At 37.5% G+C, this 19277-nt stretch overlaps 2 protein-coding genes across 7 annotated transcripts in view; both read right to left on the bottom strand.

Annotated features, from left to right (window-relative positions):
* Positions 1–11781, bottom strand: part of col12a1a (collagen, type XII, alpha 1a) — a 67452-nt gene extending 55671 nt beyond the window's left edge. For 2 of the 6 annotated variants that reach the window (XM_044143012.1, XM_044143008.1), the window contains exons 1-10: positions 9564–9828; positions 8418–8523; positions 4385–4501; positions 4154–4297; positions 3236–3289; positions 2185–2448; positions 1905–2069; positions 1493–1666; positions 1107–1397; positions 423–1025 (exon numbers count right to left, since the gene is read on the bottom strand). In XM_044143012.1, coding sequence (XP_043998947.1) covers positions 423–1025; positions 1107–1397; positions 1493–1666; positions 1905–2069; positions 2185–2448; positions 3236–3289; positions 4154–4297; positions 4385–4501; positions 8418–8487 — 1882 coding nt within the window. In that variant the 5' untranslated portion in view covers positions 8488–8523; positions 9564–9828. Of the gene's footprint in view, positions 1–422; positions 1026–1106; positions 1398–1492; positions 1667–1904; positions 2070–2184; positions 2449–3235; positions 3290–4153; positions 4298–4384; positions 4502–8417; positions 8524–9563; positions 9829–11705 lie in introns of those variants that run through there. The other 4 variants (XM_044143009.1, XM_044143010.1, XM_044143011.1 and 1 more) reach the window with 4 other exon arrangements.
* A 2674-nt stretch (positions 11782–14455) lies between these two features.
* Positions 14456–19043, bottom strand: LOC122845868 (cell cycle control protein 50A-like). Its single transcript, XM_044142388.1, has 7 exons — positions 18566–19043; positions 17616–17735; positions 17089–17196; positions 16916–17009; positions 16632–16778; positions 16331–16540; positions 14456–15513 (listed from the first exon to the last, which is right to left on the bottom strand). The coding sequence occupies exons 1-7, from the start codon at positions 18812–18814 to the stop codon at positions 15320–15322; spliced, it is 1122 nt and encodes a 373-aa protein (XP_043998323.1). The 5' UTR covers positions 18815–19043; the 3' UTR covers positions 14456–15319.
* Positions 19044–19277: the final 234 nt, after the last annotated feature.

The raw sequence follows: 19277 nt of genomic DNA, 5'->3' as shown, positions 1-19277 counted from the left end.
ACTGCTTTTTTAAGATTAGTCTTAATAACAAATGTAAAAATACTATTTTACAGTTGTAAGATAGCAAAATTATTGTTTTACAATTGCTTAAATTTTTCTAACAACTTGTATTCCTGAAGTCTGTGCTGCTGGCCAAGAGGTCAGTGTGTTGCCTCTTGGCCTGGTCTGTGGTCAACCTAATCCCAATGTTTTATTTTTTTTTAAATCTGGTTAAAAAAATTTAATAATGAAACAAATAATAGCAATCACCTTGAACAACAGAGGCTAATGCAAGTCTATATTATTATGTCATTTTTATCAATAGACTGACAAATTTGGTCATTTACCTTTACGTTTACTCTAAACAATCTAGAAAAGAAGCTAAAAAAAAGGTTAAATAATCAGCTAAAGCTGTAAATATTCTTTAAATACTTTGCACTTACTTTTCTTTTTGATCTTCAAAAGTTCCTGTTCAATCCTCAGACAGATGGACTGAGTCAGCTCCTTGGAAATTCTCTGGAAGGCATCAAAGTCCTCAACTTCATAGACATGAGTGTCAGCTGGCGGATTGGCAATGGCCTCCAGCTCAGATCTCACTGCATCCTTCACACCAACAGCAAAGATCTCCACATCAATATTCCTCAGTTTGGAGGCAGCATCCTTAAAAGAGTCTGATGACTTTCCATCTGTGATGAGGACCATGACACGAGGAACATTATCCCTCGCTCCACGAGCTGGGACGAAGATCCTCTCTCTGACATATGTCATTGCTTTGCCAGTATTTGTGGAACCACCACGGTACGGGAAGCTACGCACAGCTTTGACAACAGCATTAATGTCATGATGGGTGTTTAGGGCAAACTCGGTGTGTGGATCTCGACTGTACTGGACCAAGCTAATCTGGATTTTATTGGGTCCAATGTCAAAGGAAGTGACCAGTACCTCTAGGAAGGCACGGACTTTAGCAAAGTTCTGTAATCCAATACTGTATGAGCCATCAACCAGTAGCACCACATCAGCCTGCACATCCACTCCCAGGGAGCACTCTAGGAAATAACAGGAAATTATAAATTAAGTGACTACATTTCATAGAGTGTGTTTTCAGCAGGAGTAAATTCTACACTTACCAGTGGACACCTTGACAGGCTGAGTCTTTGCTAGATCCAGAATGGGTTCACTGGGAGTCAGACCTTTCAAGGCAAACAAGCTGATCTCGTACTCGGTCTCAGGAGAGAGGTCTCGTGCATTTATAGATGTCTGTGTGGGTCCAATGTACAGTTCTTGTCTCTTCATTCCAGCTACCATAGGAATAAGTGTCAGCTTGTAGCCTGTGATTTCACCCGGGGAGGGATCCCATGTCACTCTCATTGACTTGGATGCAATTTCTGTTACTTGCAAGTTAGAGGCAGGCTCCACCACTGGTAATAGATGCAAAATAAAGTATTTTATTTGAGAGAAATTTTAAAGTAAGCACAGAGTCTCAAACACATTAAATGATTATGATTTTACTTACTTTCTTCCCCACTGATCAAATCGCTAAGCTGCTCATCTACACCAGAGCAAACTTCAGTGATGATCTTTTTCTGGACATCTTGGATCAGGTCAAAGTTGGGCACATTGTAAACATGCTTGCCGTGAGGTGTAGAGGCAATTTCTCTGAGCTCATCTTCATCTGCTCCTTTGATACCTGCACGGAAAGATCCACGACAGCACCAATAACTCAAGCGCTCAATCCTGTCTGCTTTGCAGATGTGAGAGATGCTTAGCTGCTTTGGAGTACCGCTAAAGTTATTAAAAACAACAGTATTTCACTTTTCCTAAGGGCAAATGTGGATCTCATAATAAAAACCAATGGAAAATTAAAACAGTTTCCAAGAACAGACAACCCTCCATAATTTTACAAAATCCTGAATAACAAAACCTACCAAGTACAAATATTTCCACTCCAATATTCCTAAGTTTTTCAGCATGCTCCTCCACTGGGTCCTGGGATTTCCCATCAGTGATGATCATGGCTACCTTTGGAAAGCCTTTTCTTGACCCAGCTGCCTCAGTGAAGATGTTTTTCATCAGGTAATCTATGGCATCACCTAAGCAAAGAATTATACATCTTGTATTTTTACATTGGCAGATTGAACTTAACACATCGACACAATCATCACATTTAAAACATTTTTGTTACTCAAATTCTCTCTAGCCCCTTACCAGTCATAGTGTTCCCTCCTTTGTAAGGCAGTGAGTTTATGGCTTGCAGAAGGTCTCCTCTTCTGGTGTAACGTGTGAGAGGGAACTCTGTGCGAGTGTCTGTGCTGTACTGAACCACAGCAACACGAGTTTTGTCCTCGCCGATGTCAAAGGCCCCTGCCAGGGCACCAATGAAACTACGGATATGCCTAAAGTTTTCTCTGCCCACACTCCACGAACCATCCACCAGAAAAACTAAATCTGCGATGGCACTCACAGAACATTCTGAGAAAACACAGTAGAGAAATGATATGATGGGCAATTAGTGGAGAGCAAAAACGTTTAGATCTTGCATTAAACATTTTGATCAATCGGGATTATCAAGGTTTGAAACAATTATAATAAAACCATTTTTGTTTCTCAAAGTAAATCAATTTATATTCTAAATAAGTGCCAGTAAGGATATAACAGCAAGCTGGATTTCAAACAACACTTTTTATGCCTCACTTCTTTTGAATGTCTAAATAAAATCAAATCCCTGACAGGTAGTTGGATGGCTAAGAGTTGCATTCAGACATCAAAAGGAAAAATCAACTGATGCCAAACAGTGGGCTGGTATAGTTATTCCAGCAGATGGCTTTACAGACTAAACATTTAGCTGAGGCTCCACTGACTAGGGTCTTTTTTCAGCTTTAAAACCCACAAAGATTTCAATCATAAATGAAATTTTCTGGAACATTTAACATGACTCCATTGGCAGAGCATATGTGGTCTCTTTGAATATACGCTCACATACCCATTTCTCATAAGCCACATTCAGTCAATTACATGCTTGGTGATTATTTTTAATGAATATTTTGATTAAGACTTTTAAAGATGATTCTGATCCATAAGTTTTCTTATATTAAATTTGCTCTCTTGTTCGGATTAAATTAACCAATTCCTGTCCTGTAAGCCTCAAACGTTTACCTATTTAGCAAACACACTTCTATAATTAAATTTAAAGAAGGAAGACGCATTCAAGGGCTGGTTTTGTTCAGATTTTGGTTGCTGCACAAATAAACATACTCACTGATTGCATCTGAATGTGGCTTCCTTGCTTTTCCACTTGTGTTACTTGACTGAACTGAAACAAAAGGAAAACTTGGTGAGTACAACTGTAAAACTCCAGATTCACAGAGTGCATTTTCACAGAGAACAGCCAAGAAAATCAACACATCATAAAAATGAGTCCCCAGAATAAAAACCACATTCATAAACTATGAAAACTCAACAACTCCAGACAGTAAACATATTGTTTTTTTGTGACTTTCCGATGTCCCTGCGGCTTAATGGAAACTGAGTCTTTTCACTTTTTCCATGCACAAGTTACCTGCAGAACAAACTGCTCGTCATTCCATTTTCATCTTAGTAAAAAGCCCAATGCATTTCTAAAATTTCTGAATAAAAAACTTGAATTTTCCATACTGTCTCACAATACAGAGTAAACTAAAATGCCACAAAGGTCCTCAGACTTGGATGAGTACAGGTGCAACTCAAAAAGGTAAAATATTATTGAAAAGTAAGCTATTTTACATAAATTCCATATGCATATAATAATATATTTAAATCATTCATTCATTTATGTAAATTTTTACTAATACTGATGGAAATTTTGAACTGTGAGACCTAAAGTCCTTCTTATGACTGTGTATGCCATTAGGCCGGGGTGGGCACTCTTGGGCCTAGACGGCCGGTGTCCTGCAACTCTTAGATGTCTCCCTGATCCAACACACTTGAATCCAACAGCTGAATCACCTCCTAAGTGCAGTCAAGTTCTCCAGAGTCCTGCTGATGACCTCATTATTTGACTCAGGTGTGTTGAAGTAGAGACACATCTAAAAGTTGTAGGAGACCTACAATCCTCCAGATGTTACTTTTAAAAATTGTCATTCTATTTTTTTTTTTTATTTAACCCATTATTTTCTTCCCAAGCTGAACTCATACATACTTGTCAGTTGTCCATAGATGGGGATGCTTTCCTCTGAACCGTAATAGGAATTTATTGACACCGTGTAGTCTAAATCGGGTGTCAGATTGTTGAGCAATGTTGTAGATATTTCTGAACCGAGGTTCAAATATCTTGCTGGTTCATCTGGGGATAACATGATTCTCTAGTTAGAATATTGTTTGGGCTTATTTTATGTTTCAATTGACTTGACTTAAATTGTTTTATGCTTACCTGCATCTGACACAACTTGTATTCTGAAGCCCTCTATCGTTGCCGAGGGTCTTACCCATGACATTTCCACTGTGTTCTCATTTAGTATTTTAAATTTCAAATCTGAGGGTGGTTCCACTGCAAACAAAAGATCAAACACTGTTAAATCACATTACAAAATAAAAATCATGTATGAATGTGGATATATTTTTTTGATCAAATTAAAACAAAAGGCCATTTGATCCAAGCATATATATAAACCCCAACTACAAACACTTCACAACTGAAGCGCACTTGTTCGTTGTTGGGAGCAGGCACAAAGAACTGACATCCATTTGTGAGAGTGACAGATGGAGAAAATGTGACAACAGTTAAAATAAAAAATAAACAGAGTGAGAAGCCATTTTAGAACAAAATGGCGCCTGTTTGAGTTGCTCAGGCAACTCAAGCAATGGCAAACACATTTCATATGCACAAAAAGTGCAAACACTGTGTGAACCATACAACACATGCTAAGTGCAATCATCACATTGCATGCCCCGACCGCATACTTCTTTTCTGATGAAGTTGGACTCAGTATTACAAAAAGAAAACAACAATTACCGATTATACAATGGAATCGAGATTGCCATATGGTTACTGATGGTCAGAACAGAACACCATATGTTATATATACATTGTATATAAACATATTTCAGAGACAAGAAGTGGTTTGTAGTTTATTTGGTTAAGACACTTTGCACAAGTGAGTGGCACACATCCATTGCAAACCTGTAAAAAAGAATACACAAATCGTCGCTGGAGACTCTTGTGTACTTTTTTCTCTGGCTTAATGCACCAGAAAGGCAAGTGAGAACTTTGTTCAACCAAAAATGTTTAAAAACAAAGAAAGAGTGTGCATAAATACAACAAACAGAACAACAAAAAGACTGAAGACAAGGCAGTGCGTCTTTACATTCAGATGATTCAGTCACAGTATCATGCATCATGTACATGAGAAAGTTGTTTAAATGAACAACTTTGACTGACTGGACCATAGGTAGGTATCCATGTACAAGTTGGAGTCACACAGACAGAGATGACAAACGTATTTTAAAATGATATTCTTTCATCAAATGGAAAGGATAGTTTTAGTATGAGTGATGTACATGCATGCATATTTGTAGTAATATATGTGACAATGTGATAGGCTACTCAATAATATTTAAACTTTTTTTTTTTTAACAAATTACATGCAATTTTAAAAACTGTCAACGTGACTTTTATGAGAGTCGAGTTGTTAGCCCCGTGTTCTGACATATAATTTCTTTATTCTATAGTTAGCTTGGTATCTTAAGAAGTGCATATCTTTGTGAGGTGTTTTAATTAGTTGATTTTACATGCAGCTAACCAATAAGCATCTATTTGAAAACAATGAAGACATAGCCCTTTATGCTAGAAGTAAATATACAAACTGATTTAAAAAATACTTTTTAAAAAGTACAAGAATGGATCAGCTTTGTTAAATTTGGGCCTATTCAATATGTCTGGGCTAAAATGGTACTATGACATGTTTTTGGTCATTCTGTCTAGTTTGTCTGTGTATTTGATAGAATGTGTAGAGATGATGCTGTATTAGATACTTTTTAGAAAGGACAAATACAAAGGTCATTCCAAGTTACTGTAATCTAAATATTGTGTATGAAGCTTTCATTCTTTTGAACAAGCATTCAATTTGTGGGAGTGGGGGACCAAAGCTGACAGGGCTACTGTTGGTAGCACTGTTGCCTTGCAGCAAGAAAGTCCTGGGTTTGATTCCCAGCCCGGGGTCTTTCTGCATGGAGTTTGCATGTTCTCCCTGTGCATGTGTGGGTTTTCTCCGGGTTCTCCGCCTTCCTGTTAGGTTAATTGGTCTCTCTAAATTCTCCCTAGGTGTGAGTGTCTGTATGCATGGTTCTTTATCCTGTCTGACTCTGTGTTGCCCTGCAACAGACTGGCGACCTATCCAGGGTGTACCCCGCCTCTCGCCTGAAATGTTAGCTGGAGATAGACACCAGCACCCCTCCCGACCCCACTAGCGACAAGTGGGTTAGAAAATGGATGGATGGAAACACACAATAGTGAAAAAGCAGGACTTACTAAGTTAAATTTAAATGTAAAGTTGGCTTTGACCAGCTAGTGTAGTATAATGATGCAGTTGAAATTAGTTTAAGAGCATGCAGTAGACATCACCAAACACAAGGGAGGCAAGAATATCATTTTAAAATTCACTATGAGGAAAGGTCCATAGCTTGGAACAAACTGAGTGCACAGGCAGACGACAAACAGGAGCCTGCCAAATATTCAAAAACTTGGATTGGAGATTCACCAACCTGGCATTTCAACTCAAGGAGCCTGGCAGATCGCGTTCCCCTTTATTTCTTCATCGAATGGAGGTATAGAATTAAATGTTGGATGTGTAGGGGTGTAGAACAGTCTTGTGTTGCAAATTGATTTGTCAAGAATTTTAGAAAAGATACTTGTGAGTGGGTCTTCTGTTGGTTGCTTCCACATGTGTTCATGGTGAGATGGTTTGAGAATGTTGTTTGAATTGGTCACAGCTTTTTTTATGCCTTCTGGTTTGAAAATATACTCAAGGAACAAAGATGGTTTTATAAAGAACAAACTCTGGTCTTATTTAGATCCTGTGGTTTTGCTTTTGTTAGATGGATGATGGGCCCGTCAGTTCTCAATAAAAAGATACCTCTAGTTCCCAGGGGCCAGAGTCTGGCTACTGTTGTGCTACCTCAGTCTCCATCCAGTCAGCCAGTCAGCGGTCCTGACCAGAACGACCGCCAGGAGGGGAGACCAAGAGAAAAGAGCTCTCCCCAAAGAGGCAGGACAGATGCCAAAGTAATTCCGCAACATGTGCTGACATTAAACACTGGCGCATATTAACTTTCCATATGTCTCGCAACTCAGCGTTTCTGCAAATGCCCGCAAAAAAAAAAAAAGCCTTAGAAAGCCTCTTTGTCTTTGTGCTGTCTGAGGATTAATTTGCAGCTCTCGTATTTCATCTTTCCATTCCGTTTAGTGCAGATATGTGAGGCCAGACTCCTCTCACCAGGGAGGAGAGCTCTCAGAAGGAAAATATCAGAAAGTTTCCACACAATGTATCCGTCTTTGCTATTAGCTCTGAATGGAGTCGTTGCATAAGAGATTAATAAATCATTTTATGTGGAATTATTGCTGCTACTTCACACTGTCAATCATTCAGGACAAGTTAATTTATGGGACTTAATGGAGAATTTAACTTCTGGTACACTCGTGTCACAGCTGTAAATTAGAGCTAGGAATGAAATAATTTCCTCTGCCACATTTTACAAGGACAGACAGTAATCTGTCCATATCGTAAACTTTTAGATGCACTGGAAATGACTGGATTCAACCTATTGTTTTACAAGTTACTGCTGAAGGCTACAAAAACCACAGCATGGAAACTTTTATATACCTATGCACAACATCCAGCAACATTTTTTAAAGGTACTTAAGAACTTAATTGCAAGGATTCTAGCATTTTTCCTACTTTTCTTTGGGGGGAAAAAAGTATGTTTCAACACAAAACTGAAACAGCAGACAGCAAACATGATCACTGAAATAATTTTTACTCTTCTAAGTTTTCAGCTAAATTATATAAGAAATAAGCTTCGGTTTGCTAATCATGGTGAGAAAATTGCTGTTGAATAGTTTGCTTATCCAATCTAAATTGCTATTTGAATAAAAGGCAACTGAATCCGGATTTGTCTAAAGGCAATAATTCTTGTTACCATCAGTCAGACTAAATCCGTTTTAAATGAGGGGAAGGAATAACAGTCAACATGGAATCATTTACGTAGGTAAAGAACATTCAGCAATAACTTTATTCAATTTATCATGGACATACAGTTCATTTATTTATTACATTTCTGCAAAATAAATAAAAAATTATACTCCTTAAATTTCAGAAACCAGAGGAGATAAATAGGAAAGAAGAAAAGGAGCGATAAAGAGCAGGACAGTTTATATGAGAAGATCAAAGCCAGATGGTTTCATTTACCTTGAGCATCTATAGACGACAGCAGAGCTGCGAGAAAGGCAGCCGCAGCCAGCGACAGCCTTATCTTCATGTTTGACCCTGAAGGATCAGCAGCACATTAATCAATCTGCAAGGACAGAAAGGATGTTTGAGCTACTGGCCTACACAGCTACCACGGTTAGTGTGAGATATGAAGGTCAGTATAAAATAGCGTTTTTAGTTGGCAGAATTAACAACTGATCTAAAGTGTTTCATTATGTATCCTAAAAGAAAAACCATTAGATTTATCCAGGCTTCTTTACACAATAAATGCCACACCTTGATGCTTTCAGTCCACACCCATACCCTGAGGTGTATAATTAACACTGTAGAGGGATTTACAAAAAAAAAAAAAAAAAAAAAAAGTTAACACAAGCTCAACTGGTTTCAAGTTTCTGAGGGCACACGCTGCAGAAGTGATAGCTTTCTGACTGCCTTTGATCTCTTTGGCGGTTCACAATGCAGATCACTACATGCAGTATTGCCTAATCTGTGGTTTTCACTTAGTAATGCCCTGTAGGGCATGTCTAAGTGCCCATTTAGGGTAGCCAAAAACTCACTTTGAACACAACAAACTCAATTTCTTTATACAGAGTGTAAGAGCAGTGTTACCATCAGTAAGACTAAATCTATTTTAAATGAGAGGGGAAGTTCTTCCGCCTGGTGCACAAGCAGAAGAACTGCATCTGGAAGGGCACTGATGGATATGTTGGCATATGAAAATCATTTGATCTGAATTATAAAATCAAGGACACTCCTCTGTAGATGTGCCCTGCAACTTCTACCCTGGAACATTTTTCCTCAATTTAATAAGGACATCAGTCAAAAATGACTAATAACTTAAAACCTTTTTTTTCCTTTTTTTTTTTGCTCAATATGTACCTAATATATGCATAAAAGAGAGTAAAGAAATAAAATATACATACAAACATACATACATACATACATACATACATACATACATACATACATACATACATACATACATACATACATACATACATACATACATGCATACATATTTTATATAAAAATCAAAAAAAAAAAATTTTAAGTATTTTTTTGTAAATAAAAAAAATCACCAGTCACAAATCTCCTGATAGTTTAAATAAAGTTGTGTTTACTTACCAGTTAAAGCTCCCGTTAAAAACTAAAGGGAGCAGATAATGAGATGAGCCTGCTTGAAGTCCCCCACTCTCTAAACCAATAGAGAAATGGACCCCTCTGTCCTCTGTGGGAACTACCGGAGCCTCCACCAGCCAGATGTCTTAGGAGGAAAAGCCTTTTTCCAAGTGGGAAGAATCTTTCTACCATCGGCTACTTAACAAGGGGGCAGTTCCAGCTCTCGTTTTTCCAACATATGGTCTTCTTGCGAAAGTTCAGCCTCCCTGCTGATGTATATCCCCCGCAAAGAGCGAGCCCATGTTTGGAAATTGCATTTTTTTAACCCCGCTCTTGCATTCCTTTGGTCTGTTGATATAATGAGTCTCCAGATCTAATATGACCTCACTGCAGTTGGCTAGACATCTCTGACAAGAGGAAATGTTTTATTTGCGACAGAAAGCATCTAAGATGAAAATGTGAATTTCAGGCTTTCTGAACAAATATTTATTTGGAAGGAAAACTATTTATTAGAATGAATTAATAAACATAAAAATAAATTAGAAAAAAGTTATGTTTTCAACTTTACACAGAACGTGAATCAAAATGAGAAAATTGGACTTTGTTGGACACGATAGTCTTTTAACAGAGACGATCTATTCAGAAAACTACTCACAGGTTTCTACTGCCCCCTCGTGCGTAAAATGGGTCATTGTTGCAAATAAAATTCCAAATGAGAGAAAGCGGTTTAAGCCATCTAGTGCCAACTAAAATTTAACATCTACTAAAGTTTAAAATGGATTGCTAATAGTATGTGACTTGGCCTAATTTTAATAACAAATTAAAAACAATAGTCATGAGTAGCTATTCAAATTTTGGATTCAACTTACAGTCATGAGTCATAATTATAGAGTTCTGTTTTTATTTACTACAAACAATAAACAAAAGAACTGTACACAGACATTTAAATTTTATTGGATAAGGTAAAAAAAAAAAAAAAAAAAAAAAACTTTGGTAAGATGCCTATTTACAAGCTTCACCTCAACTACACACCAATTTGTATTATCTTTTATTTTCTATCCCAAAATGATCTTTTAAAAACAGCCAAACAAATTTTACTGGGGTTGCAACCGAGGATATTAGAAGGACCCTTGCAAAACCTTAATGTTTGCCTGCTTTGTCCTTTCTAAAATTAGTTTTGATGAGAATTATAGACTTATTGGAAAACCCAACCAACTATAGGTAAATTTGGAGGAATCCCCTTTTTTCAGTATCAAACCTTTTTTCTGCAATTCACCAGGACCACAAGCTGTAGATCCACAGCATTTTGCTACCACCGACATCCTGATATTTGGTACAGTGATTTTAGGTTTCCATGCCTCATATTCTACTAAAAATGCTTCTTGTCATTAATTACTTGATGACTGCATACAATAAAGTGACCACTATTGCCACATTTCTGCTCAGGAGAAGAAGTCACTGTAAAATCAATAACTCACTGAAAATGGCAGTGCATCCCCAGAAAACCTTTTAACAATTGGTATAAACATATATAATAAGAAAATGGGAATATCTCCCATTAAATTTAATTATGTTTGATTGGCTTAAATACTTTGGAACATGAATTGAATCTGTTTGTCCAAGAGTTTCAACTTCAAAATAAAAGTTATTTTATCGTTTATGTGTATAAGTGGAAGATTTTTTTCATAACATCTTCACTGTATACTACAATGAATTTTTAAGTAGTAGCAGAATATTTATGTCTGTATGCAGTTTATGATATGAAAAAAAAAACTTTAAATGATAATTTTATTGAAATATGAACAACAGAAATTTGATTAATTATATGCATTAGCAATATATTACAACTTCATCAGACAGAGGGGCTATCCAGTTTCATTTGGACTCTTTAATCATATGAAAATCTTACAGACAACCTATCCAACCCCCAAAGCAAGAGATCAAAAGAAGTGTCAGAGATGTGACTAAAATACAACAGTAATTATATGGATCATGATGACACATTATAAAATTATAGTTATTCCACTTTCAAATACATTGTTTTCATTATAACTCCAGGGTAAAATTATCGGCACATTGTATATTATATCAAACAGACTCAGACATCTGAGGGCTTACTCATCAAATCTAAAACCAGTGCTGACATACCAAACACAGTGTGAGGCATTGTGGCTCTATAGAAAGGAGCGTCCTTTGACCCCACCCTTCAGATGATTGAACATACAGTTATCCTGCTGATCAAAGACAGAAAAACAAAAGCAACTTATTGTACAAAAAGAAAACCACATGAGCATCAGCTTTATGTGATCAATTATTTTGTTTCCCAACAAGAGATTTATGGTTTGTTTGTAAAGAGCAAATTTCTGGCTAACCATAATTAAACTATGGAAAACTGCACTCTTTTACATTATGTGATTTAGAGCATTACCGTGTCACTGGTCAACTAAAGCTGCATAATAGAAGCTGCATAAAAGCTGCATCAGACTCTACCACACGAATCGTTTATGCATAATTAGAAGAACTATAGCTCCATCTGCTGGCCAAACTCAGCTGGAAATTGGACAGTGAGGGTCTTCATTGCCATTATGCAAAGTGAAATAGAAATACAGGCATTCAGTAAGAATAGTAATAATATCATAATATATTAAAAGTTTAAAACCCTTATAAATTATTATTGGTCATTCCAAATTTTTAAAAGATGATAAGTAACTTTAAAGTGAAACTTACCCTCAAATCATCTTTTTTGTTGATAAACTGTCTGAATAGGTTACTTGGGGTTCTATGTTTATGTTTTTGTGCGAATTTTGACATTTCTGTGCAAATTCTTTTCGTTTGGCATTATTTTTGCCTAAAACCATCTCACTACACTACTGGCCTTTCTATGAAGCCTTGTGGGTTTGGGTGCGACTTCCCCCGCAAACCGGAATCGTAATTTATTTACATAATAGCTAGCAACGCGCTAACCGGAAGTGGTTTTGGTCTATACAAAATGTGGTAACACCAACTATCACAGCTTAAATGTATAGTTTAAGCTGTAGGTAGTTTTACCACTACCTACAGCTATTGAGGGCTGGGGAGATGATCTGAAGAAGTGGGGGGAGGGGGAGGTTCAAAATAAAATAATAAATTTTCTGGCATACGTCAAAGAAGCAAGAAGTTACCGTGATTAAGCTGTAGCTGATAGCACCCCGTGCCAGGTTGCGGCAGGCTACTGGCTGGTCTGGCACCCTATGCTGCTGGGCCGTGCCAGCCGTCCCAGGTGCCAGTAGCCAACTGCTAGCTGCAGATCGCTGCAGCCTGTCAGTTTGCTGAAGCCCGTGGCACCTGAAGCAGCGGTCACCGGAAGTGCCGCAGCAGCTCTTCGAAGGTGCCAGTATTAGCGACTGTCAAACAAGGTCGCTGAGCAACTGAATAGGGGAATTATTGTTGACCACCAGCGGATCAAAACTTAAATCCAAGCTGCAGTTAATATGATTTTATTTTCCTCAATATCATCAAACATCCAAGGCAGAATATCAGTGGATAACAGACATTAGTGCCCAAAAGCAGCATTAAAAGAGATCTGCAGGTTTAAACAGTAATCAAAGACGGAAAAAAAAAAAAAACATACAAGCTTAAAGCAAAAGGTACTTCCCCCCATCACTAAAGTCACCAGGTGAGCCCCGGCTCCAGACGAGGAATCTACGTAGCTCGTAGCTGAACATAGACTACAACATCAGTAGCCTACAGGCTACTTGTAAACAAGCTTAAGGTGCTTTATTGGTATTAGCTAGTCATCCTTTAACTAAGATAACCTGCATCCAATTAATAGCATTACGCAACTCAGTCGTTTAGTTTGGGGGAAAACTGTGCAAAGTTCTTTGCGTCTTGCTAGTTTGCTGCCATGATTCTAACAGCCTTGCACGGCAGCAGCAAGTCTCCTATATTGCCGCACAGTTGTAAAGCCGGTGCGAGCTTCTTGGCGCTCGTAGCGTTTGAAGGCGGCTCGAAAAAACAGTTTCCGAGCCTGTTAATCCGTTGACAACAACGTATTAAACAATTAGAACGGCTGAAAAAAGCGAGAGAGGACACAGATATGGGAAGTGCGAAAGCCCCTACTGTATCAAATTGATATAGGAATGACGGAGAGTTGGTCATTCTAAGGTAAAAACAGCAAACATGCTGCCCAAAATTTTTGGGAGGCAGCAATTGAAAAAGTATTGTATTGTATTGTTTTTGTTTATTTTGATTATCGTAGCATACAGCTAATACACATTACAGATGCAGTTTCTGAGAAAATTTGGTACCAGTAAAAAAAAATGTTCATTTGAAATGTGATGGTGGACAAAAATTAGGGAATCATCCAAACGAGTAACCTTAAGCTGCATAATGTTATTTCTGAAGTAGCTGAGTGTTTGAAATGAAGCATCCAAACACATTGACAGTAAGTGGAGCGGAAGGAAAAATGTGTACACGGACATGTTCTTCAGTAGCCCAAATTTTCTCAGAATCTGCATTTGTAATGTGTATTAGTTGTAGGCTTTTTAAATAGTCATTTGTACACTATACACCAGATATAAAGACTTTTATGGTTATCACTCTGTGGAATGGCTATAATTTTGCCTTTTGAGTAAAATTACTGAAGTAAACCTTTTCCTGATTTTCTAAGTAGCCTAGTCTAAAGACAGATGGGGGCACTCATTGCGCTACATTTTTTGTGCCGTCCTACATAAAATCTGAATAAATCTGGACTTCTGCAATGAAAACATACAAGAAATATAATTAGTGTCAAAGCTCAACATTCAAATAACTTTAGAGAATCTGAAGCACTGCTATTACAGCAGTATTAATCTGTAATTAAATTTCAAATATTTTCTGACAAAAAATAAAACACTTAAAAACAACAAATGACATCAAGATACTGACAGAGTTGTTTATTTGGACCCTACAAACCTTATAAAACCCAAGATTTTCAAATTTAAATGAACATTTTCTGTATCAACAGTTCTAAAGTAACATTGTAACAGAAAATTGAATGAAACAAGGGATACACTAACAAATGTGACACTTGTAAAGTGCATAGCATTTGGTCAACATTAAAGGTTTTTTTACACAATTTTAACACAAAGCTAAAATTCTAAATTATTGTGGCATAATTAACCAGAAACATGGTCCAAAATTCTTGGAATTAGGAATACTGGCTATATTGGGAAATTTTAATGTTCCATTCAATAAGCATTTTACAGTTAAAGAACATCGGGCATAAAGAGCATAAATGTATCTAGATCAATTAGAGTGGAGAGTATACCAGGAATATGCTACCTTTTTTCCAGAGATTAAATACTTTGTTTGACTTCAATGTTTACCATAACTTACAGCATACAGGCAACAAATATCTGATTCTGAAATAAAGATCATCTTAAAAACCAGAAGTAAAATGTTACATTCATCAGCAGGACTGGTTTTAATATAGAATATAAGCCAAAACCTTAAAGAATACATACATTCTTGAAATAAGCTATTTGCATAATAACCACAAAGGTAAAACAAGAACTTTGATGTAGAGATAAATAACAGAACAATGCTTGAAGCTATTTACGCAAAAAACACACAGATGAGGAAGAGACAAACAGAGCTACGATATGATGCTTCAGACATGCCTGCCATTGTGCAAACAAACCAGACATTCACAGTGTATCCCAACTAAAACAACTAAGCAGTCCAGAATAGACCCTACAGGGTCATCGGCGCATGCAGACTTGAAGACCCAACACAGGAGCTATTTAGTTAGGAATATCTGCGCTGTTGGTGCGGGTGTCGTATTTATGGTGGATAATAAGCAGAACGACACCCAGGAAGAAGCAGATGGAGCCCACGGTGATGTAGGCGATGCCCAGGAAGGGGTTCTTTCCTCCCATCCAGGAAATGGTGCTTAGGATCATTCGCTTCCGGCCATCAAAGCTGCGAACGGGGTAATCTGGTTACATGAGGTTAAGGTAAAGAGACAGAAAACGTCCAGCTGCCAAAAGTAAAAAAATAAATAAATAAATGCAGCAACAATAGAGTTCATCCAAATCTATTTGTTTATATTTAGTTGATTTTAACCTTTTTCTTTAGTAGCAAGAGTTTCGGCCATGTTGTGAAAGAGAAGCAGTTGCAGTTTAATCAGTGGTAGTTAATATCCTCTCTTAGAAAAGCCTGCAAACTACAGATTTCAGTTTGTTTTCAATTATTCTTTTAATTTAAAACCTCATCTTAGAACAGATCAATAAACACAGACTACAAAACCTAATTAGTATTGAAGATTTGTGTACTTATGAATACAGGTGGAGACCAATAAATGATCAGAAAGTTCCTTCCAAGAAGGCATAGCGCTGCCACAGCTTCCAATCCTAGACTGGGGATTTGCAAGAAGTTTGCATGTCATGGAGGGACATCCAGGTCCTCAAGCCTACTCTCACTGTCCAAAAAAATTTAATGTTACTTATTATAGACATGCTATAAAGATTCTCTATATGCTGTATATATTTATTTTACATTTCTAGGGGTTATGTCTATTAGGTTAGGTGGTTGTTGCCTTCAACTGATGAAAGCCCTAAGTTCAGTTTCTCGGAAATTGGAATATCACATGTAATCAGTCTTAATTCTGTATAATTCTGTCTTTATTTCCCATTCCCCGACTGAAATATTCTGTCTGACTTTATTTAGTTAAATAGCTAAATTTGACAAAGGCTTGCAGGCTTTTTTTATAAATGAATGATTTATCTTAGCCTGGGCTGGACTGTAAAGGATACTGTAAGTGATCTTCAAGAAGTATCTGCCACTGGGTAGAGTCGGAGTTGAGTCCGGCTTTTTTTGGATGATGCGATAGAGCTTCCGAAAAGTGGGCAGAGCGGCTGTGCGCATCCACACGATGAAGTCTTCGTTGATGAAGCCGTTGTTTTCAGGATCTAACGGGTCCAACTCGTACACTGGCTTCATCCAGTTCACTGGCTTAGCTGTGCCTGAGAGACAATGCCAATACCCCATAGTCAATAGTAATTTAGTAAATACAAGTGTTAAAAATCATATTGTAAAGTGGTTTCTAAAGCTTACTTTTGAAACGTTCAGTCAAGTTATCTTTTTCGTTTCCAGGATTCCTGAACTTCACATTCTTATCTGTGTACCAAGCAATGCCCTTCTTTACCAGATTAACTTTTGACGTGTTGCCGTCGGGGTGGTTGTAATACAGCTCCAGGGTGTCTGAGAAGGGAAAAACTCATTTATTATTCCTTCTGAAAAGGATGCGTTGCAAATGAGCTTAACTTTTGAAAACTAAATTATCAGACTGTTGTTCTATGCACAGCTTTCATACAAAGTTCAAATATGCCAGGACTCACCATTGAAAAGGCTGTTTGCTATGGCTCCACATGGAGCTATGGGCTGTTTTGTCTCCGGGTTTGTACGGTATGGCTCACATTCCTTACTGGGGTTCTGGAAAAACCAAAAACACTTTTCAGCAGAATGAAAATAGCTGATATGTAAGATATATAAGAAAAAAACAAAATCCCACCAATAAAGAGGATTGAACTCCATTTAGCTGGCTGTCATCTCTGGACTTCACATAGCGTCTGTGGTTCTGGTAGAAGTTGGACAGACCGTAGTACATGTAGACATTGCTCTGTTGAGAGGGGAGAAATTATTTATCTGAGCCTACCTGTCACTTCTGCCAGTCCCTCCATTTAAATTAGGTTTCATCCAACTTCAATTTTAACAAAGAAAGTAGCCAAGAGGAGACAAATGGCAAGTTTGTTTTACCCAGCAATGAACATAAAATCCAGGTAGCTGTAGTCATGCTGAATAATCAATAAACAGCCCTCAAAAGCAGGACTGCATAATTAATAAGCACATAAATCAATATAAAAGCAGCTTTTAAGCAGACCTTGGATGTTCTATTTTTGGACTCTAATTTGACTCTAATGGATAGAGTGTTTTTTTTTTCCTTTTATTGCAGAAACAGCATTTGTAGTATTGAATGCAAAGGCTTGAATTATTCATTGTGTCTATATTAGCCTGAACTGATGCAGGAAATTAGCTCACCTCGAATGGCTGCACCAGCGTGAAGTTCACAGTGCAGACGCATGATGTTGTGCTGTTCCAGGTGAAGTTATTGGCGCAGTCATAGCAAGGACTGTTGGGCTCTATGCCAGTGTAATCAATCTAAAATAATGAGCGGACACACAGATGGGGAGCATTAAGTCAAATAAAATGAGTGCCAGAAATGATGACAGCAATACTGCCAGTTCCTCCAAGTAAAAAAATAAAAATAAAAAAAGACCAGCAGACTAAAGTAGTATAAAGTAGTATCAGAGATTAACCAGCAGACTCAAGTAGTATCAGAGATCAACAGTATTATCAGAGATGGGGAGAATCCAAGTATCATGATGGGGAGAATCAATGAGTGAACTGGGTTTAATGTAAAAACACTAATGTCTGTGCAATAATCACCACATTTTTTATAAGGCTTAATAGATTAGAAAAGTGTTTTTTAATTCTTATTTTCTGCAAATTACTTCTCTTTTTTTGAGTAGTTGTTTTTATAAAGTCAGTTTTAATTGTCTGAAAGGAACCCTAACCTCTTATATGCTTTTGAAATTACTGCATACACAGCTCATAAAAATGATAGATTCCAATTCCACCCTTTAAGACGATGAACCCTATAATACTTTCCACTTGATAACTCAGTGGAGCTTTTTAAAGACACTATGAACCGTAGCTTTCCTGACAAGTATTATTTTATGACACTACCTCCAGAGAGAGAACCTACACTATAACACTGAGTTTGGTGTCTAATAAACACAACTCAATGCACTTGTTTGACGTAAATTGCGAAATTTGTCTCCATGTTTACGTAATAATAGACTGCCATTAAATCCAGGTAGTTTCACAATTTACCAGAAAGACAAAGAAAAAAGTTAAAACAAAGCCAGGACAGTAGCTTTGAAATATGATAAGACTCAACGATTGGCGGACATGAACTGTAACTGTACCTCGTACTCTTTTATGTTGTTTGAAGTCACATACAGGCCGATCCCGATGGGGATGAACATGAGTCCGATAACGAAGAAAGCAGGGAGCACAGTACCCGCGGTCAGTATAGGCTGCCAAGCTGGAAGTCTCTGCTGTTTGAACGCTGTATTGTCCGGTTTTTTATTTTTCGCAGCCCCCGTACCGCCGTGAGTTGAAGATCCCGAGTGGTGTCCGTCCTCTTCCTTAGCGTTGTAGCTAGACGCCATCATTGTTGCGGTCCGCTTCAAGCTAAACTAATCCGCAACAAATGACAACCGGGAGATACTCGAACGGAAAATAGAACGAGATGTTAGGGAATATGAATCAATAGTCAGGTGAATGAAATTTACCCACAATCTGATCCATCTATTGACCCATAATGGTGTTTGTTTCACCTGTTTTGGGAAACTGCATCAAGAGAAAGAAGCCGGAAGCTCCCAGACCAATGAAATGATGGAACGTAAAGAGACGTCATCGTAGACAGTGAAGAAGCGCCCTCCCTCCATACTCGCTGCTTAACCATTAACCGGTGACATACCCAGCCAGCAGTTTCAAGAGCGGGGAAATATGAGTATTTTTTAAAAATTTATTTATCTGGAAGAGGTTCATGAAAACTGAAATTATAACCGATTCTTACTAATGATCTAAAAATTATCTAGATATCAAAAAAGAAAACAAAAAAAACGCGATGAA

Source organism: Gambusia affinis, linkage group LG16, assembly GCF_019740435.1.
Source record: "Gambusia affinis linkage group LG16, SWU_Gaff_1.0, whole genome shotgun sequence".
Lineage (NCBI taxonomy): Eukaryota > Metazoa > Chordata > Actinopteri > Cyprinodontiformes > Poeciliidae > Gambusia > Gambusia affinis.
This window is presented reverse-complemented; position numbering and strand designations above follow the sequence as displayed.

Bases quoted from the DNA above. Each gene is read 5' to 3' on its own strand.
- LOC122845868 (XM_044142388.1), bottom strand. From the start codon at position 18,814: ATGATGGCGTCTAGCTACAACGCTAAGGAAGAGGACGGACACCACTCG. The intron at 17,010-17,088 runs GTGGGATTTTGT...TGGTTTTTCCAG, and splicing joins GAGTTCAATCCTCTTTATTG to AACCCCAGTAAGGAATGTGA. The intron at 16,541-16,631 runs GTAAGCTTTAGA...ATTGTCTCTCAG, and splicing joins CTTGACTGAACGTTTCAAAA to GCACAGCTAAGCCAGTGAAC.